The sequence below is a fragment of the Perissodus microlepis genome, chromosome 6 (genome assembly GCF_051167445.1).
Source record: "Perissodus microlepis isolate ML-2025 ecotype Zambia chromosome 6, ASM5116744v1, whole genome shotgun sequence".
Classification (NCBI taxonomy): Eukaryota; Metazoa; Chordata; class Actinopteri; order Cichliformes; family Cichlidae; genus Perissodus; species Perissodus microlepis.
The window spans coordinates 12,639,965-12,655,933 of record NC_140466.1 but is presented as its reverse complement, the minus strand read 5'-3'; the positions used below and the strand labels follow the sequence as shown (position 1 = coordinate 12,655,933).

At 39.5% G+C, this 15,969-nt stretch overlaps 1 protein-coding gene across 4 annotated transcripts in view; it reads left to right on the top strand.

The window, feature by feature from the left end:
* Positions 1-15,969, top strand: part of LOC146385236 (zeta-sarcoglycan-like) — a 362,624-nt gene that overhangs the window by 261,825 nt on the left and 84,830 nt on the right. For all 4 annotated transcript variants that reach the window (XM_084930860.1, XM_084930857.1, XM_084930861.1 and 1 more), the window contains one exon: positions 7,276-7,363. In XM_084930860.1, the coding sequence (XP_084786986.1) occupies positions 7,276-7,363 (88 nt within the window). The remainder of the gene's footprint in view (positions 1-7,275; positions 7,364-15,969) is intronic.

The window sequence follows — 15,969 nt, the reverse complement described above, 5'->3', positions numbered from 1 at the left end:
ATAAATTATACAAATCCTATAAGATAAACACTCTAAAACTTTGGTCCATTGGAAAAAAAAAGTTCTGAAACATCTTGGAAATTCTGCCTGATTCCTTCTTCAAAGCTTTGCTAAGTGGACAAAGAATTGGACAGCATTTTTCTTGTACTGTTTAAAAGGCTTGGGTCTTTATAGAAAATAGGAACATGAAAATTCCCACCAGCCTCAAGCCCCCAGTGAATCAGAGTATTAAATTTGAAGCAGCCATATCCTTCCAACACTGCTTCTCTAGGGTAAGTAGGAAAGGCCTAGCATACATTATTCAGTGGTTATTACTATAGGATTGTGGCGTTGAGCAGGATAAAAGTAAGTACTGAGGGTAAAGTGAAAGACATTTAACTCACTGGTCACTTTGGAACAGATGGATTTATATTATTATAATTTCATTCTCTGACTGCATACATCAGTGACTGGAAAAACAAAACTATCCGGCTACAGACAGCGGTGGTGCTATTACTTATTTCCACATGAGGTTCAGTTATGTGCAATTTACTGTTTGCACATTAGGCTCGAAATGGATAACCTTGAGGCAAAGGATAAATCAGCAATGATAACTGATATACATTAGCAGTAAACCTGCCGCCTGTACGCTAACCATAGACCAGAGATGTAAGTATTTATTTCTGGTAGCTGCTACCTGATCCTGTCTGGCTTTGATGGAATGGATTGTCCTGACTTTGCAGGGGTGACGGGGTTAAACAGAAGCGTCTGTGTGGCCATTAAAGAAAAAAAATGGACTCTCCTTCTTGCTCTCTCTCTGTCTCTCTCACACACGCACACATATATATAAAGCAGAACTCACACACACACACACACACACACATCCATGGGTTTAGCACAAATGAAAAGGGATCTGTTATGATCCGTTGGAGAATTGAGTTGAACAGGGACAGAAAGGAAACCACAAGAGGAAAGACGGATACCAGAGGAATGAAATAGATATAATGATTGGTATGAAATCTTCAATTAATTTTTTAATACAGTTTCATTCCTGAGATTGCTGTGCAGAATCTATGACTCTGCAGAACCAAGCTTAAACCCAGGTATTGGAAACTAGTACGAGTCCTTTAAGAGTGAAAAGTCAAATCAGGAAGTAGCCATATTATATTGTTTTCAGTAAAAAGTATTCAGAAACTGCAAGTCCGTGTTTAAGTGTGTATCTTTGTGTGCCACTGAAGGTCTAAGAAACTGACCCTGATCAATAATCTATGAGCACCAACACGTCTGTGTAGACAGGCAGAAATGCATGCAAGCAAACACAACATATGCATTTAGAAATATTCATGGACAGAATATAAAATATATTGTCTCACACATTGCACACACACTGTGCACTTCTCCACATATTGACTCGGGCAAACGGCAGTCACCGTCACCACCTGCATACTTTTACAAACAAAAACTTGTACAGAGTAAACTTATTTCTCTTTCACCTCAAGTATTTGAACCACGGGAGAATATTTCATGGTAAATGGAGCATTGCAACTTTATCTTCTCTGCTCTCCTCACTACCTCTATCCTCTGCACTTATCTTTTCTCGTTTCCTGTCCTCAAGCATTCCACAGGACACAGGACTTGAGGGAGAATTTACTTATATGGCCATGATGTAGCCAAACACATTTGTTACTACTGATATGGATGTTCTGCGTGTCTCCCTAAATGAGATCTCTGAATTAGGTTCTCAAAGCCTGTTAATGTTTCAATATAAACGGCATACTTTATTATAAATGCCTTGGTTGTGAGGACATACAGTTATACAGACCAATGTGGAGAGCAAAAAAGAGTAAATAAAATAAACATTATAATCACTATTTCTTTTAAGAAAGCTCCAGTTTGTAATGCAGTATTGTAAAAAGTGGTACATCTAACTTTAGTATCTTGAAGTATTTCTTTCTCAGCTGGCATTTATTTTCCTTGAGCTGTGTGACTTTGTTGACTGGTCGCTTAAGCACCATACATTATCATGAAGAAGCAGAAAGCAGAGGGCTGACGTAGCGACTTCAGTTTATAGATCTATTTGGTGTGTCTATCTCTAAAACAGATGCTCTGTGGTTTACCCTACTCTGCCTCCCATCTCTATCTTTCTCCCACTCTTCTTTTTCTCTCGTTGCTCTTTGTAAGATTTATCACTCTGCAACCCTGGAGCCGGGAGGTCCCTGCGTACACCTCTTGTCCCTCTGTACCCGTACCTCTTCGTCCCACCCTCCGCCCCTTTTAATCAGTGTTCTTGAGGCGCGCCCTTCAGGCTTTCTCGCGTTTTCTTAATTTTTCTTTGTCACTCTGTGGTGAGTAATTACCTGCTTTGTGCAGGCTAGTCTTGCAATGAAACCTGGTGACACAGTTGCTGTGTTTCATTTGGTATACTTCTGCACTTGCTATTTTAAGTGCATTAGTGCATTCACAGTAGATGCATTGCTCTGAGTACAAGGAGGGTATGATAACGGTGAATCAGATGTGAGTAGAATGCTATACACTTCTTGACCCGAAAACTTCAATAGTGACTGAGCTGTAGTCACGAAAGTTAATTTCCCATTGATTCTCCTCATGGACATTTCAGAAAATTCTCATGTAAATGAGACAACTATCTATGAGGTCAATAAAAGCAATGAAGAAATTTGCTTTAAAAATGTCATTCCTTTTGACAGTGAAGGAACTGCTCATCCCATAATGCATTGCAATTCCCAGATTCCACAGCAAAGGACTTCTAACTTTCTCAGATTTAATCCGTATCATAATATTAATAGTATATCCTAGTCATCAGTGTGGTACAGTGCTCCATTCCTGACTTAATCACTCTCATAGCTAATAGCAAGTTTTCTTTGGATGAATACAAGATTGTGGTGGATTATCAAAATCCAAATAGAGAATATGAATGAGGTTTTTACTTACATAACCTATCTCTTGAGTTCTATAGTCACCATTCTGGCTACTTAGTAGAAAAGGACGAACTGCTAATTTTTAATCGATTCAATCTCATTCTTGTCTTGAGATTTGAACAGATTACACAGATCTCACACCTGTAGATAAAAGTCTTGTAACGAATGCTGGTGACCAGTTAAATAGATAATAAGGCTTATGAATGGACATTAAGAAGCTTGAACATATTCAGTCCAAATACCCAGAGTACACACAAGGGCACTGCTAGTTTATTGTCTCTGGCTGTGGGAACAGAAAACAGCACATTAGCACTGCATGCCACCAAGCACATTACTTATTTAATAGTCTATGCTAGATAACTGAATTAAGGTTGAAAGAGGAATTGGGAACCCCCCACAGGCTTTTTATCATACAGTGTTTGATTAGTATTGTGTTTAGCCTTGAACGATTTACTATATACTTGACTTAACTGATAAATTAAAAGAACTTTGTAATTTTAACCGCATCAACAACAGAGCTTTAGAGGACATTTATAATGAAAAGGTTCCACACATATCAATAGAGAGACATAAAAACACAGCAGACTAAACATAATCATTCTACTATATTGAGATCTCAGTTTTCCATAAATGATTTTCCTCATATGTTGCATCACATTCAAAACTAACATCTTCAATTCCTAAAGGTTTGAGTTTGAGGGGATATTGCAGAAGAGGCAGTCACTTGGATAGTCGGAGAGACAAACATGAGAATCGAGCTGACCAGAGACAAGAGAGATTAAAGCTTTTTTATTAGCATGACAGCCAGAAGTGTCGCTTGTTCAGCATACATCCATAGCCATTTAGAGTCAGTCTGTTAGTGAGACAGGCAATCAGCACGACAGTCAGGAGAGCTAAAAGCTGTTATGATGCTGACGGCAAAGATGAATCAGTCAAATGCATCTTGTATGAGGCTTGACTATATTACTATTGAAACAGCTAATGTATGAAGTTAGACCGCTTGTGAGACCAATCACGAGAGACAGATAGGAGAGTTGAAAGCTGGAGTGATAACTAAATAAAAATCACTTTTGAACCATGTGTCCTGACCAGACTAGTCAGGCAGTCAGTGACATACCAGTGAAACAGGAGAGCTGAGAGCTGCTTTTAGGACCCATCTGTACTGGGGGCTGGAGGCTGTGATGATGAGCCACCCGTCTACAGCTTATTATTACCTGACTAATTACATTGGCTACCTCAGGCTGGCAGCCCTATGCCTGTATCCATAATCAAAGCAAAAATTAAACTATTAACTTAATTAATGGTGCGGTGGTGTATGTTGTGTCAGCTCGCAAGAGAGAGTATGGTGCTTGTGACTGTATTTGTTCCTCTGCATAGTTTGCATTATTCGATGAGATTTATGAGTGAGACGTTAACAACAAAACCAGAGGGACAATAATGGATGAACAACACAAAGCATATGTGAGATATGTATGGATATTTCCACGCTATACCTTTGCACTAGTACTGGTGGATTTGTTTTCTATGCATTTGATACGATACACATTATATACATTTGTTTTTCCTTTTATTTATATCTTTTTCTTGCTACACTGGTGTAAGGGTTCAGTGTTGCTCCAACCAAAATGTGTCCTCTAATAAATTAGTGGACCGCAACAATGTCTTTAAATTTTAAAAGCACAATCTGACAACCATAGCTAATTTACTTCACTAAAATAAAGTTTGTTACTTATTATTGTTTCATTGTAAACTTTTTTCCCCCTAAAATTGTGTATTAAAAGCACTAGTTTTATATGTGTGTATATGTGTGTGCGTGTGTAACTCTGTGGTAACTTGCAAAGTGTGAAAAGAACAAAATTTATCTCAGGATAAATGTGTGTATTTTTCCATGCAAACAAGACTAAAATTATTTATTTATTTGTTTATTGCTAGAGGCCTAGCTCATATTTAAAGAAGCCAGTTTTTGCATATAATTGTCCTTTATACTGTTCAGGCTACTAGTAGTGCTTTCTTGTTCTGGGTAAATTAGAGCTAGTTTGATCAGTGTTAGGTGTCACTGCTAGCAAAGAGACAAACAGCTCTTATTGTTTGCTATTTGTGTGCTTTTGTGGCATCGTTTTTGGGCAAGAGGCAAAGCTGAACATCACCAAATGGTAACTCAATTAGTATTCATACTAAATATGAACTATGATTGCTGAAACTGAGGTTTTTCTTAAACTTGATCTGCAGCACTCCCTTAGTAGCTTTAAGGGATGCAAACAGTAACAGCAGGTTGAGTATTTATAAAGCAGCTACCATGGGCCTTTAATTATCTGAAGACTGCGTCTGTAGAGCGTTTTTCAGATGGTAGGAACATGCTCTGAACTAGTACAGTGGGCGCTATGGATAGATAATACATTGTAAAAATGTTGCCTTTATTTTCTACAGAGATAATAAAGGCTGCACACTGGGGTATTGTGTGTCAAATGAGTGAATAAAAGATCTTATTTTAATAGAATTAGAAATGCAAGTGACAAAAAGCTTTTGATTTTCAGTCTTTGATTACTGCTAATGTCTTTTAGGGGGAACTGACAATTTTCTCATCAAGAAGGACAAGACAGTATTGTTACTTTTTCATACATTGTGGGCAACATTCAGCTGTCGTATAAAGACGTTAGCAACTGTTTAACATGTAGTCCTTATTTGGAAACCTTATATCCATAGATTTGTATATAAGCGTTTAATAGAATAAGACTTCCCATCAATGGTTGCGCTTTAAAATGACAGAGTCCTGCGCTAACACAATAAGACCAGGCATGTTCGTCCACACCGCCCATTGAGCTGGAATGATTCAAGGCATATTACATCTGTCATACTTTTCAAAGCACCCTTCGCTTTTAACAGAGTGGAAAGATAATACAGTGAAGCCTATCACACGCCCCGTTGAAAATAATTAATCCAGCGTACACGTGTTAGGAAATAGAAGAGAGATGCATTGCACAATAAACTGAGTGGAGCACTCATTTGTTGTTTGGCAAATTTGTTACCCGAGTCTGTATGAGTGGATTATGTGTGTCTGCGTACACATGCACACAAGCTTGAGTGCTTTGAACTGCACTTAAGTGCCCTTTCAGGTGTTAATGTTTGCATGTGTTCATATCTAGAATGTGCATTTATCAAAGTGTGTATGTGAGGTGTACAGTCACACGCAAACGTTGTTTGCCACATGTTGTCTTGTGTATGTGTAAGGCTGTTGTATGTGTTTGTGTGTCTGTTCATACCTTTGTGTACCCATAACACTTATGTTCATGCAGCGGTTCATGTTTGCATTCGTGACTCCCAGGAGCCCCTGATGCTCTAAAATAGAACACAGACAGGTGTGACATATTAGGAATTTGGTCTTCACTTGCATAAGCAGAACAATAAATATCCATCCATAACAAATAGCACGACAGAGAATGGGTGGGTGAATGAGGGAGATTCAGTCAGAAGAGGATGGAAAGGGGGGGGATTTCCCCCCCCCATTTCAACGGATCAACGACTTTCCAATTTTAACACAATACTCATTTGGAATTCAGACCAGAATGCAGCAAGATATTAATTTGGGGAAATCAACAGAGAAATTGGGTCACCTGTGAGCTATTCATTTCATGCAGCCAAAACAAATAAGCAATTTAAAGGGTAAGAGTGAGAGACGCAGGGAAGAGGAAGAGAATAAAAAAAGAAAATGATGCAAGTGCAGAGATGTAATGAAAGAGGTGGAAACTTGGTTAAGTATATAAGTGGGAAGAGTCAGCAGACTGGGAAGGGCTGGGAGCGACAGCCGAGGTGGCTCTGAGAGAAGGACAGAGAGAGAGAGCGATGCTAGATTGTTTTTGTAAGCCAATGAAAATGGCAGACATCAGGTTTGCATTCATTGCAACACATATCCACTCAATGTAAACCAAAGTCGTCACCACGTGGCCCAGTCAGACTTTAAAAGAGGAAAGCAGAGGTCAGGGTCACAGCTGTATTTATATCATTTAGGTTGAGAATAATTGGCTTTTCGCAGACACACAATTCAAAACAAGCAAACACAATCACAGATGGATGCCATTTTGAATGGATTATGTAAATTGAGTGCAAAGTATCCAGTGCTGGCAGAGAGGAGAGGGAGTCAAGAGTGAACTGTGACAGTTGATACAAGTTATGACAGTACTGGCTGGTTGGTTGAAAGGTGTCCAGAGAAGCAAGAGCCCACAAGGCACAGACAGAAAGTAAAGTAAATAGGTGTAAATGAAAACTATGAAGCTATTTTGGTATTCGTGGTTATGTTTATGAGAGTCCAATAAATATACATTTTGATGTTCTTTTATTCATCTCTCTCTCCTCTTCTCTATAGGACAGTCCACTGATCCTCCAGTCAGACAGAAATGTGACTGTCAATGCTCGGAATGAACAGGGACAACTGACTGGTCAGCTAACTGTGGGTAAGACATACACCAAAGACATACAAGATTTTCTCTTTAAACAACCTCCAAACCGGATCATTTCTCTAAGACATTGTTTGTACTTGAATTCCTAAATACATTCCACTGCTTTCTGTTTTGCAAACCGAATGCTATCTGTTTCCATTGGCGTGTTTCACTGAGGCTGAGAGCCAGGCTTTTTGGGCTTTTGTCTTGACTATATCATCTTTCCAAGCTCTTATTGAATTAGTGAATGTCCTACAGAATACAGAACACAAAGGACATGTAGTCTATATAGTATGTTTCAGGGGACTCACTAAAAAGGTCATGAATGAAAAGCTGTGGGAAACTATACCCATAAAGCAATAAGTTAATACATAAAGATCAACTCTGTGATAAATATGCTTTTTGAATTGATTTTCTGGTCTGGATGTCATATTTATCTTTCTGTGGTTGACCAGTGTAGGGAGGTCAACGTCAATGTAATATCTAAAAAAGAAAAAACAATATTATTAACCCTTTAAGACCTACCATAGAACCAAGGCCGCCAGAGCTTACTTTATATTTTTACATGTTGTAGTGCCATTTTTGGGAGCATTTCAAGTTGCTATACATCAATACAACTGTTATAGCCCATATTTTAATAATATGGATGCATTAAGTCCACAGTAACTACATAAATTGCAAAAAAGTGCAATAAACTACAAAAAAATTGAAAATCATTTTTGTTTTTTTTGCATATATTCTACTTGGAGAAATTTAAGAGGTTTATCCCTCAAAACTTTAAATACAAAAAAGTTGCAAAAAATAGTTTACAACAACAGGAAATTTATTTTGAGTGTCTTCATAGTTTTATTTTTGAGATACACCATTTTTTAAATACTGCAGGAAAAACGAAAAACAATCCTATGATGCAAATTTGCAAAGAAAACAGCATGTGCATCAAAATAAACTATTTTAAGCAGTGCAATTTGAGTTCTAAGCATCCCAGCAACTATTCAGAAAAGCATAAAGTCAAACATGACTTATAAAAACACCAGCATTGGCTTTTAAGGCCTACAAGTAAAAAACTACATTTTCCGCGAAAATGACGTCACTTCCGGTTTCGGGCAGGTAATGGCGGACATGCAATCGTTTGCGCTGACGTCTGTTTCAATGTGGGAAGTGTTAGGAACAGCTGATCGGATCGGCAAAGCTGTTTCTGGAATATTATGTTTTTGTTCCTGCAAGCGCTTTTTATGCAGTATTTGCAAAGCTATGTGTGGAAGGAAACCGTGACCAAGGACAAGCTGATGGCATAAGATGTAAGTACAACTCCTCCGGTTTCATATGCAAAAAAAAAAAAGATATTGAGCTAGCTTACGTGGTTCCGGTTCTACAGGGATTTAAATATAGTTACGCAAAACTGCTTTAAAGGGTTAAATTAAAATAATTTTTTTTAGCTAGTTCGTCTCAAATGTTTGTAATGCTGATTCTTTTAAAAGGAAAAATCTGACTCAAGGTCCTGCTACTTGCCATATAAATTCCCCAGTCTTTCATTGTGTGTTGTGTGACTTTTCAATTTAATACTGACCCAATTCCCAGTGTCTTTAACCCCATGGCATTTTTTATCCACTAAAACTTAATAAGAGTAGGTAACCCTGTTCCTTGCCTTTGATTCGGTCTGATTGGTTTAAGGAGCTTGCAAAGAAAAGCGTCTGGACTTCTTTAAGTTACTTGAAGACGTTTCACCTCTCATCCGAGAAGCTTCTTCAGTTCTAAGGTCAAATGGTGGAGAGTCCCAGATATAAACCTAGTGGGAGTATCCCCCCACAGAGGGACAAAAGGACCCCCTGATGATCCTCTAATCGCCTGAGCCAAGGTGTGAAACTGGGTGTGGGTCCCAATCAGCCAGAGTTTCGGGTGTGTTCATTGTGAAACCTGGCCCCACCTTATCATGCGAATTCCTGAGGTCAGATGGCCCAGGATGTGAGTGGGCGTTAAGGCGTCTGGGAAGGGATCTCAAAACTGGATTATAGATGGCAGAGAGTTGGTGTCGTAAATCCCCGCCTCTGTTCAAAGATGGTCGCTCACAGTGGACATAGATGGCTTCTTTCACTCCTCTTTCAAACCATCTGTCCTCTCTGTCCAAAATGTGAACATTGGCATCCTCGAAAGAGTGTCCTTTATCCTTAAGATGCAGATGGACTGCTGAGTCTTGTCCTGTGGAGGTGGCTCTTCTGTGTTGTGCCATGCGCTTGTGAAGTGGCTGTTTGGTCTCTCCAATGTAGAGGTCTGGGCATTCCTCGCTGCACTGTACAGCATACACCACATTGTTAAGTCTGTGTTTTGGCGTTTTGTCTTTCGGGTGAACCAGTTTTTGTCTGAGCGTGTTGCTGGGTCTGAAATGCACCGGGATGTCATGCTTGGAGAAAACTCTCCTAAGTTTTTCTGATACACCGGCTACATAGGGGATGACAATGTTGTTGCGTCTGTCCTTCTTATCCTCCCTCGCTGGTGTCTGGTCTTCTTTTCTGTGCCTCTTTGCTGACTTTAAGAACGCCCATTTAGGATAGCCGCACGTTTTGAGTGCTTCCTTTACATGTGTGTGTTCCTTCTTTTTTCCTTCAGGCTTAGAGGGAACATGTTCTGCCCGGTGGTGTAGGGTCCTAATTACTCCAAGTTTGTGTTCCAAAGGGTGATGGGAGTCAAAGAGGAGGTACTGGTCCGTGTGTGTGGGCTTCCGGTAAACTTCGATGTTGAGTTTGCCGTTCTCTTCAATGTGCACAGCGCAGTCCAGGAAAGGCAAACAGTTGTCCTTTGTGTCTTCCCTGGTGAACTTGATGTTTTTATCCACAGCGTTAATGTGCGCAGTGAAGGATTCCACTTCTTGTGTCTTGATTTTGACCCAGGTGTCGTCCACATATCTGTACCAGTGGCTGGGTACTCTTCCTTTGAAAGAGCCAAGAGCCTTCCTTTCCACTTCCTCCATGTAAAGGTTGGCTACAATAGGTGACACGGGGGAGCCCATGGCACAGCCATGTTTTTGTCTGTAAAAGCCTTCGTTGTATTTGAAATATGTAGTGGTGAGGCAGAGGTCTAACAGTGTGCAAATCTGATCGGGTGTGAAGTTGGTCCTGTCCTCCAAGGAGCTGTCTTCTTGTAGTCGTTTTCTGACAGTCTCCACGGCCTCCGTGGTGGGTATGCAAGTGAAGAGAGAGACTACATCAAAGGACACCATGGTTTCATCTGGATCCAGGGTAAGTTTCTGGACCTTGTCAGTGAAGTCGGTGGAGTTCTTGATGTGGTGTGGGGTGTTCCCCACAAGAGGAGCAAGGATGGTAGCAAGGTGTTTAGCAATGTTATAAGTGGCTGAGTTTATGCTACTGACTATGGGTCTGAGTGGGACAGCTTCCTTGTGGATTTTAGGAAGTCCGTAGATGCAGGGTATGGCATCCCCTGGGTAAAGGCGGTGATAAGTAAGGCGGTCAATAATTTTGTCCTTTTCAAAGTCTTGAAGGCAAGCTATAACTTTCTTTTTGTAGCTGCTTGTGGGGTCTCGCTTTAAGGCTTCGTAGGTATTGTTGTCACTGAGGAGAGTAGTTATCTTTGTATGGTAATCTGTAGTGTTTAGGACCACGGTGCATCTTCCCTTATCAGCTGGTAAAACAGTGATGTTGTGGTCTTTGCTCAGGGACGCGACGGCCTTCTTTTCCTGTATTGTGAGGTTGGATGGAGGGACTTTGGCACTGGAGAGCGTGGCTGAGACTTTCATTCTGATTTGCTCTGCTTCTGTCTGTGATAATTTATTAATCCGTATGGCAGATTCTGTGGCTGTGATGAGGTCCACTATGGGCAACTGTTGTGGAGAAATGGCAAGGTGGGGCCAGGTTTCACAATGAACACACCCGAAACTCTGGCTGATTGGGACCCACACCCAGTTTCACACCTTGGCTCAGGCGATTAGAGGATCATCAGGGGGTCCTTTTGTCCCTCTGTGGGGGGATACTCCCACTAGGTTTATATCTGGGACTCTCCACCATTTGACCTTAGAACTGAAGAAGCTTCTCGGATGAGAGGTGAAACGTCTTCAAGTAACTTAAAGAAGTCCAGACGCTTTTCTTTGCAAGCTCCTTTGACTACGATGACCTGGATGACTGAGAACCTTCACAGACATCTGATTGGTTTAAATGAAATGTTTGATGAGGTCTGGCTGTGCACTGATTCCAAAATATAATCTAATGTAAGATATGATTGGCACCATTTTCATGCTTATACAAGATATAGCTGACATCATATTTTGATATGCAACTGTGTTTCTAAAAAAAATAAAATAAAATATAGTGTTTTGTGATAACTATGTATGTCCTAATTTTACATGTGATCCACATTCTAAAACAGAAGACTGAGAAAGTTGTTGCTAAGATATGGAAATATAAATACATTTTGGATCACTATGTGGTACCATCCAAATGACTGGAATGCCAAGTTTGAGCGAAGGCCTTGCCTATTATAGCAGGACTGAACCTTTTACAACAGCATGTCTCTTTGGTAAAAGCTAAACCTGCTGCTGCAGTCTAGACCAGTCAGCCACTGAAAATATTTGGCACACAATCAAATTAAAAATAGATCACAGAAGGCCCTGGTCAGCTTTTTTATGTTATTATGTTATTTTATGTTATTATTTATGTTGTTACAATTCATTGCTTTCTGTTCTTCTAATATACAATTCCCGCTTTTTTTTTGAAAAACAAATTATTTTTGTTATATATTATGGTTGGTGGAACATGGAAAACACAGTAGGCTCTATTTTTAATCATTTTTAATTTTGGTTTTGTTCACAATAGATACTTTGTGGCATTTTAAAACTGGATGTGATGACTGGGGCATATGTGTAACCAAAGAATAAACCAAAGTATACTGTGTCCTCTCATGGTAGCGACTTTCAAATGTCACAATGTAGCCAAATCCTAAAAGCAACAATTTGATCATCTGTTTTCTTCTAAAATGAATCCATTCACGAGATCAGTATTATGTTTTGTTTTCTTTCTTTTTTTTTTTTTTTTATAAGACCAATAATAGTAAAACTAAACCTAAACCATAATGACAGAATTCCCAGGTCACAGATCACTAGGGAAATAACTTTTATTATATCTTCCAAAGGAGCTGTCGACAAGTCTATATTGGTTCAGTTCTAGAAGACCAGTGTTTTAAAAGCAAGACTTGACTTTGGGTGGTTGGTGGTGATGCCAGAATTTAGGTTGCTGCAGACATGAAACATCATTTGCAGTCTGACAGGTGACATAAATGGTATTTTGAGGCAGAAACTTCTCATCCAAAGTCTTCCATTTGATGTTAATGCAGCATATAGATATTCATCTCCTGTAGGTCGTCCGGGCACTTGCAGTATCATATATACACAGACTTTCCATTTATGACACTTCAAGGGCTTGAAATTCCTGACAGATCACCTCCTCCTGTGAAAACTCCCCCTAAAGCTCCCTCCCTCACTAAGAAAAGCATTTTAATGCTTATGTGTGTCTGAATAAGTATCCGTGTGCCTGTCTTGCAGTCAGTAGAATCAGCCAGTTTTCAATCTATACAGCTAGAGAACCCACTGCAACCAGCCTAGTCAGGCTGTTTGCAGTGGTCAGTGGTCAGGTTTGGTCAGACATGTACTTGTTACCCTCTGTTACACACACTTGTACAGTTAAACTGCAGGTACAGCTTAGAGCACAGGTGTCGAACTCCATGCTTCCATGCTTGATCCAACACAGCTGATTTAAATGGCTAAATGACCTCCTCAACATATTTTGAAGTTCTCCAGAGGCCTGGTAATGAACTATTTATACCATTTGATTCAGGTGTGTCGTCCCAGGGTGAGATCTAAAACCTGCAGGACACCAGCCCTCGAGGCCTGAAGTTCGACACCCCTGGCTTATTGCTTCGAATCCTTAAACACAGGGTACATGCCAGTAGGAGTTCTAGCAGTAACCACACAACAAAAAAAACCCCACAGATATGATCACATTTTGAAGTTCTCACAGACTGACTAATAACATAAGAGGGGACGAAATGAATCTTCTTGAGGAGCTTCTTCTGTCTAGCAGCACAACCGTTTGGTCTCATCCTGCTGCTGCTTCTGTGTTGACTCATCACCAGAATTAACACAAAACACACAAATACAAAAACAAACACTCATCCTCTCTATCCTCATTTTCTTTTCACTCTCTTCATACGGCTTCTCAGCAGTTCTTAAAGTAAGGCGGTTATTTCCACTCACCAGAAATTTGCCAAATCTGAAGCAGAAAAGTTCCACTTCAGCAACCTCCTTATTAGTATTCATCACTAAAACTCACCAGAGGAACAGCTTGCTTTAGCTTGTACAAGAGGTACAAGCTCATCATGGTTAGTGGTATGCAGAGATGGGCAGTAACGCGTTACTTGTAACGCGTTACTGTAATCCGATTACTTTTTTCAAGTAACGAGTAAAGTAAGGGATTACTATTGCAAAAACGGTAATTAGATTACCGTTACTTTCCCATAGGAACGCTGCGTTACTGCGTTACTAAAACCGTGATTTTTTTGCGAGAATGTCTCATGACAGTGACGTAAGCAAGTGCAACGTTTGTGACAACAGCTGTGTGCAGATCAACAATGGATCGACTGCGGGAGAGAGTATGAGCGTGCAGCGTTTAAAGCGTGGAAGTACTGACCTTACTTTAAGTTTGATTCCATAAAAAGTGACAAAAACATTAGTGTCCGTTGTGCGTGGGAAGAAAACTTCTTTTTACAGCGAAAAAAAACCCCCTAAACTTCCAAGCAAGCACCAAGTGCGCTACGACGTAATGGGAAACTCACAGAGAAACTCGCGGATTCTTCCACTGACCGCTGCGGCACACCTGCACCAGGGTAAACCTCCGCCTACCCTACTCCTGCTTTACAGGTGAAAATAGAGCAAAAGGACCACTAGTCTTTGACTTTATGTATTTTCTGCTGTGTTTTACTTGCATCTATTTGAAAGACTGAGTGTAAACACACACAAAAAAATATTTTATGTGCTGGAATGTGCAGAAAATAGGTTTAAAACAAATTTCTTCCAGTCAGAGAATGTTGCATATAATTAAATTTTTGCTTGATGCATAAAGTTAAAAGATTAAAACTAATAAAACAAGTTTTAAAAAGGGACTTTTCCATTTGATTACATTTTGTATGATGGATTGTAGAAAAAGTAGAATTGGGCTGAAAGATCTATCGCTTTATCACCTATTCAGGTTGTAAATCGTGTTTTTAAAAAGTAACTAAGTAACCAAGTAATTAATTACTTTTGAAAATAAGTAATCAGTAAAGTAATGGGATTACTTTTTTGGGGAAGTAATCAGTAATTAGTTACTGATTACTTTTTTCAAGTAACTTGACCAACACTAGTGGTATGGAAAGGTAAAATGGCCACAAATGTTTGGAGTAGTGCATTAATATCCAGACACAGGTACACTGACACCTCATTATATACTGGATTGTTAAATCTGCACAGAAGAATAAGAAAAAAACAAAAACTAAGCTCCAAATATTTAAAAATGAATGGATAGCAAGACTGGGATAAATAATCAAAGTCATATATTAGCTCTATGTGAAAAAAAATGTGTTGTGATGTTAAAACAAATATTATTTATTCAGGTAGGGCTCATATTATGTAATTAGTCATATTTTAAATGAGAAATACCGTACAAAACACACAGACCTTCTTCTACCTTTAGCTTGCAACCTCCTGAAGCCTCATCTTTTGATTGAGAAGATCTGAGTACATTTGTTGGCCTTGGGCTTTTCGTCTCCGTTTTATTGCCCTCTTTCTTTCATCCCTCCATCCCCTCTCATCCGCTGTGTTGCTGTCAGCTCGTTAATGTGAGTGAGAACCTGTCATCTCTGTCTTCTCAATGGCCAACCATAAAGATGATGAGTGAACTTGGAGTTTTGAAGCCATACCCTTTCACCCACCTAGGTGATCATGTTCCAACATTACAGGCTGTGGAGTGGTGTCTAAACAGCATTGTGGAAGCAGTTGTGCAGCATGAAAGAATATTTCCTATTGCATTGTGAGTGGTTGAGTTAAGTCGAGAATGTGTACATTACTTATATAAAATAGCACCTTATAATCAGTACAGAGAAAGTGGTCGTAGTTGGTTGATTGCAAAAAAAGAAGAGCTTATTCTTACATTGTTATACATTGTATAGAACCAAATCTTTTAATTACCCTGTAGTGGTGGTAGTGTGGGACCCATAGAATTGTAAGGCACGTTAATACACATTAATGGACACCCCACCTCCCAGTCTTATTATTTTTATTGTCTGGGCTTATTACTGCTATTATTATCTTGGCCATTTGCAGTCTGACAGACAGTAAACTAATTTTAATTATTGCCTGCATGAGTGAAGCTCACACAGGCACTTGGAGCAGCTTAGGCTTTCTTTGAGTGGGATGTGCGGGAAGGAGAGGAGGGGTCTGCAGAATGCACCCACGTTATACTAATGTGGTTGTGTTTTTGTATTTCCAATTAGCAAAAATGGCGAGAATTTCTATAAACACAGGGACACAGATGAATAATGAATACGTTAGACCAATGCACTACGTTGAATGTAAAGAACACATT